The 6,000-nt window shown below is 46.9% G+C and overlaps 1 protein-coding gene across 1 annotated transcript in view; it reads right to left on the bottom strand.

Moving 5' to 3' along the window:
• Positions 1 to 1,845: 1,845 nt before the first annotated feature.
• The window catches only part of LOC306705260 (polypeptide N-acetylgalactosaminyltransferase 10-like), a 66,461-nt gene continuing 62,306 nt past the window's right edge, over positions 1,846 to 6,000 (bottom strand). The window contains exons 10-12 of the mRNA XM_079171966.1: positions 5,543 to 5,659; positions 3,836 to 3,985; positions 1,846 to 3,244 (exon numbers count right to left, since the gene is read on the bottom strand). Of these exons, the coding sequence (XP_079028092.1) occupies positions 3,083 to 3,244; positions 3,836 to 3,985; positions 5,543 to 5,659 (429 nt within the window). The 3' untranslated portion in view covers positions 1,846 to 3,082. The remainder of the gene's footprint in view (positions 3,245 to 3,835; positions 3,986 to 5,542; positions 5,660 to 6,000) is intronic.

Here is a 6,000-nt window from a genome sequence, read left to right as displayed (position 1 = left end):
CAGCAGAGGTTTATCTGAAATATATGAATACACTACTGACATCATCATCGTGTGGTATGTGCAAGAATCCGCCATCGTTTTTTATGGAAGCACAGTTATAACAAGTTACGGTCACCCAAGTTGTTATTTTATGAAACACTGAGATGGGCTTGCCCAAGATGTTGCTTTGTGTATTCGGCCCGCTACACAACTTTGTCCACAAGTATTAAAACAGTCACAACAGTCCTTCACAATAAGGTCACATGATCGAACAGTGCAGCAACATCACCCGAAGAAATAAGTGTTTCAAAAAGAACGAAGAAAAGTAGAAATGTGGGGAAAAAGAAGTTAAATCAGGGTTTAAAAAAAGGTCAGATGGGTGTTTAGTTTGGTCTTGTAGGGGAAACATGGCTACATTAATGACGAAGTGGTCTGAAGCAGCACTTCCCTCTTAACAATCGGACAAGTTGTCCACGCGTGCAGCGATAGAAAGTCAAGTCAAAAAAAGATACCCAAACCATGAATTCAATATAAAACTCTCCTATAAGGATTGCAAAGTCAGGATGTTTTTACCCAGCAAAACAGTGACTGATGGATTTTGAAACAAAAACGTATGAAATGATGTGAGCACATCTAGTGTCTCATGGTGCCGGGTAGACAAAGGTCTGCACCAGAGAGATGACGTTTAGAAAGAGTGGTCACTGCAGGCCACAAATTGACAAATGTCTAGCTATATGTAGCTATCTACTGCTAACTAGCTGCTAGCTAGTTAGGCTATCTATCACAAAATTGCTAGCTGTAGATAGCTATCTAGCGCTAGCTGCAGATAGCCATTTAGCGCTAGCTGCAGATAGCCATCTAGCGCTAGCTGCAGATAGCCATCTAGCGTTAGCTGTAGATAGCTATCTAGCGCTAGCTACTTTCTAGCTGCTTTCTTTTCCAAAGATGAGCTAATATCACTTATTGTTCATTTGGAGAACCTACAAACATCAGCAAAGCTACATTATTGTTCAACTGTAGTTGATATGACTGGGAAAAAAACTGAGTTAACAATGAAAATATCCTTCATATCATCGGGGAAGTCTTCAATTTAATCTGCACAGACGAATGTAAATGTATCAAACTGATGTGTCCAGGCCAGCTTCATCTGTGATTAAAGTGCCTTCACTAAGGCATGTTGAGGGTCGGACATTTTGTTTTGGTCTACAACTGATTGTTAAAATCTAACTGAGCGCAATACCTGGGAGGGATGATTAAAACGGCACGCACTGTACATTGTTCTGCTTCACACAATGGGATTAGAGAATGGGTTCAGGCGACAGACCTGAACATCACGTTGAGCAGGAAACTAAATCACCATCAGCTGAACCACAGGTTTAAAAACAGACGACGGAAGATTTTCATTAAGAAATAAAAACAACAGAGATTTAAAAAAAAGGTGGTAAACAACAACAACAACAATTCCCTTTCCCATAAAAGTACTTTGGATTGAACGAGTGGGAAAAGCAACACATCAGCATCATATCGTGATTACAGGAGAACAGAGGTCTTCTTAGGGCCAGAGTTAACTTTTCAAGGCAGGAGGGAAATATGGTGGAAAACAAAAGTATCTTTAGCTCTATTCACAGCCAGCAGTTACGTGTGCATTGATACCAGACTCACAAATGCTGATGTGGACATTGTGGACCACACACACACACACACACACACACTTTCTGAAAAATACACACATCCACATCTAGTCTTCTTCCAACAAGGCACGAAGATTTCATTCAAGTTTATCGTTACACAAGTGCTTTATGCATTTTAAACCCACATCGGTCTCTATCCCACAGCTACCAGAGGAACTCTCCCACTTGTCCCCCCCCCCCCCTCCCTCCCTCCCCCCCCCCGTGCTCGCACTGTACTCTGAAGTGATGTGTCAGCTCGGCGGTGAATCAGCTGGCCTGCCAGTCACGTAGCTAGTCATCCGGGCGTCCCGTTTGCAGTCCTGGCCTGCTGCTTGGGCGCCGTGACCCCGGCGCTCGGCAGTGTGCGACGGGGTCGTTCCGGCGACTGATCGGCGGAGACGTGTGGGGAGCAGAGCAGCAAAGGGTGCACAGAAAGAAGAAGGGGGGAGGGGGGGGGGGCTCTTAAGAGGTGTGACAGCAGCTCCCGCCACCCCAACCCCAACACCAGTCCCACCAGAACAACAAACAAGCCCTTTGGCCAGCGAGAGTTGGATAGATAGCACTCGCCTCTGAGGCGTGAAAGCAGAACGTGGCACAGTGACAAACCCGCGGACGACTCATTGATAAATACAGCAAAGGGCAAAGGGACAGAACGGAGGATAAAGGAGCGAGGTTGCACTTTTCTTTGTCAACTTCCACCTGCTACATTCAAAGCAGCTCGGCCCGCAGGGAGACGGGGGGCAGAGACCAGACTACCACGAGCCAAAGGGGCTAAAAAAGGAGAATCAATTCACCAGGTGATTTTCAGAGTGGTTCTGCCTGGCTTCACGCAGGTGTCAGGATGACTTTGGCTCAGCAGGAGCTCCACCTCCCCCCCACCCCAGGGAGGTTGTCAGAGCTGGAGAGACATAAGGGGATTTGAGAGGGAGAATGGAGAAGGTGGGCAAAGGTGCAGTCATGCAGGCAGATAGAGACGGACGTACAGACGGAGTCGGACCAGGAGAGACGGGGAGGGGGGACGGAGGAGGAGAATAAAGGCAGAGAGGCAGAGAGAGGAAATAGACGTACACAACTAAAAATGTGCGAGGGAAAGAAAGGCCATAGATAAAGCTCGAGAACATTTGAAATATAGAGAAAACGGAATGAGAACAGAAAGGAGAGGAACGTCAGATAGCCGGGAAGTGAGACAGACCAGAACAAATACACCTTCAAACACAAACCCATCAATCAAGAGTGAAACTCAAGTCTGTCCTCCAGCTCAGGGTGTTTAACCAACTTCCCCCCCCCGGTATCCCATCCCGCCTCGGGTCCGAGCACCTCCCAAAGAGAAACAGCCGTCACCTCAGCGTCAGGTAAACGGGGAGCCAGAGTTTACAGCAGCAGCAGCAGCAGCTCCACGTCTGCGTGCGTCAGGAGTTCTCTTGTTTCTTTCTCTATGGATGCCGGTTGAAGTGCTCCAGCATGGTGCCGTTGGTCCTCTCGAACAGCCACTGCTGGCTGGGGGAGGAGGGGTCGCACGTGTTCATGAAGACCCGCCGCTCGCTGACGCTGCAGTCGACGCAGCTCATGCTGACGGAGTGAAACAGAGTCTTGTCCTGGAGGACGGAGGGAGGGAAACAGGAAGGATTGTCAGAAGAGCTAAAGCATTCATTATTCTGTTATTCTGTAGTGTTGTTGTTTTCATGTTTTCTTCAACACTTTGCTTTGAGATGACTATTTTCCAAAGCATGAAATAACATCAGGATGGAGATGACACTCACCCATTTAACAGAATAACACTGAGCAACACTCAAATGTAGCAGACATATAAGGACATGAATATTCATGAATGCTTTTTGTCATTTTGCAGTCCTGGCTTGTGTTTTTTGCGTCTACGTGTATCTATGCTGGAGGTGTTACAACAACACAAACCTGGCCTCCTGGACGGCATGTTGTTGTTATTAACGGAGCTTAAACGCAGCAGCGTAATGAGGTCCTTTGAATATCCATCAGCTCGAGGGTAAGGACTGTTTAAATGTGCGGAACTTTATAGAATGATTAAGCAGCCTTGAAGTCATTTATTTTGAAGCAAGTTGCGTTATTAGCTTTGTTGCTTCGCACAGAAAGAAGGAAAGGGGAGGGCGAGAAAGAAGACGAGAAAAGAGAGAGAGACCGGTGCACAGAGATAGTGTGTTTACAGTCTGGACCTTTCTGTAGCGCCACAGCTGGTTCCCCTTCATGCCGTGACAGTCGTACAGGGTGACCGGGCTGTTCTGGGAGACGGCGTCGAAACAGACTTTTTTAGTGTGCATGGGGTCGCCCACCCGGATGTCCTCTCTCCATCCGAACGTGAACACCTGCGGGAAACCAAATCTGAGTGGTTAAGAAGTCACGACGGCGTCGTACGACATGAACAACTTTAGATGAAGAAGACCGTGTCGCTGTAATGCTGCTGAAAGCTAGTAAGTGGACCTTATGTCGGGATCGTTAGGTGGATGATGAAGCAGCTACTCAACTCTCGGGTGGAGAGATCTATCCTCAACTCAACCGTCGCCATCTTTCTTTCCATTGGTTGAAAGTTCTGGAAACAGCCGGTAAAGCGTGAAAAGAACTTTTTAGCATCTGCGTAGCCGCGGGGGGTCCGAAAGACGTGAAAGCTCTCTTATTAAAATCTTATACACTCGGACGTCACCGAGGCTTCCTGGACGAGTTCCTCCGCTCCTCTCGTACAAAACTCAACCAGGCCAAGCTGCCGCAGGGCCTCCCGGGGATTTGCAGCGAATCAATTTCTCGCCGGAGCCGAATACAGATTGCTAACTGCGACACAGATTAAAACAATGCATCTTCAGATTAAGGCAATTAAAGTGTCAGAGCTCCGGAGGCGCACTATTTCAGCCGTGGAGACAAACGGAGGCATTCAGTCCATTAAGGTTGTGTTATGAGCTCGGCTTAAAGATCTTCAGTGTGAAGAAGTCCTTCAGAACAATGCAAAGATAATGAAGCGGCGCAGCGCAGCGCGTGTGCTGTTTATGTGTCTGTGTGAGGAAATTTGACACTGATGCTTGTTTAGTAGATGAAACACATTTACTGAGGAGATTTGTTAACGAAGGTTTAATCTCAAGAGATAAAAAAATGTGACAATTCCTCTTTGAAATGTGCACCACTCTCTGCAGTGGTTCTCCATGAACAGTTGTGTTTGAGGCGTCCCTACACAAACCCAGATGTGCCAGGCGGATCAAACAAGAGGTGGCAAATATTTTACACCAAATCTCACAGTAGCTGTAGAAAGAACTGAGCATGATGCTCCACTCGTTAAGAAGCAACTGCAGTCAAATAGAATAGCAACAGTTACAAATATGAATCGGCCTCAAAAGGAGTATTTCTCCTTTGTGATCATGACGACACGTCACATGATCAGAGCTGCCCAGACGACTCTGCTTTGATTCATTCCGGTACCGGACGTATTGACCCACAGACCTGAGACTTTATTAGACCCAGCCCAACTCAGAGCCCAGGGTGGGTCTCAGTTACTGGGAGCCAAACGGCCCCACAGAGATCTAAAAGGTATATTATTGCAGCATTTTCCTTAAGATACAAATTGTAGACTCATACAGAAATGATGCCTCTCCATCATCACTTGGTGGTGGTGTGTCTGCAGAGACCCCTCCTCTCTCTAACCAACCTACAACATGCTGCATATTATACCTTGGACTTGTATCCAAGTGTCTTTCAGTCTGTGAATTATTTGTTTCCATTGTTCTGTGGTAATTGCCAAAAAGGGTTACGATTGGTTTCTTTTGCATTATCTAATTCTCAGGTTCTTCAAATAAGCACTGAATGTACATTTCTGAGCGTTCAATTGTGAAATAAAGCCTAAAGAGTTTGAACGAGGCTGTGATGTGTTTGCTGCTGACCTGTCCGTGGCTCCAGCTCACGTCTCCCCGGCCCTTCACACAGCTCTCCAGGCGGATGGGACTCCCTGATACGAAGTGTTTGCTCTCCATGCACATGCTGCTGCCCACGTTACGGATCTGCAACACGGACAAGGACACGAAGGACAGTCATTCAGTCTGAAGTCTGCAACATAATCACACAGGACATTATGCACGAGTGTGCTGAACAGATTCCAGTTTTAGAATTGGGGCTCTTAGTTCGGTTTATTTCGGGAGGCAACAGCACTCAGATGATCCTGTGATTGGCATTACGTAGACGTGCTTCCTCCTCTCTGAGGCAGCGTTGTGACAGACAGACTCGACTATTAGAGCCAACTGGACCACAGTGTCTCGACAGCTTCATCCGTTATTTTAGAAGAAGCTGCTACAAATGATCCAGACTCTTTGGTCTGACGGTTGTATTAAATAATCAAAACAGA

Source organism: Pholis gunnellus (assembly GCF_910591455.1).
Source record: "Pholis gunnellus genome assembly, chromosome: 13".
NCBI classification, from domain to species: Eukaryota; Metazoa; Chordata; class Actinopteri; order Perciformes; family Pholidae; genus Pholis; species Pholis gunnellus.
The sequence above is the reverse complement of the archived record's forward strand: the minus strand, read 5'-3'. Positions and strand labels throughout refer to the sequence as shown.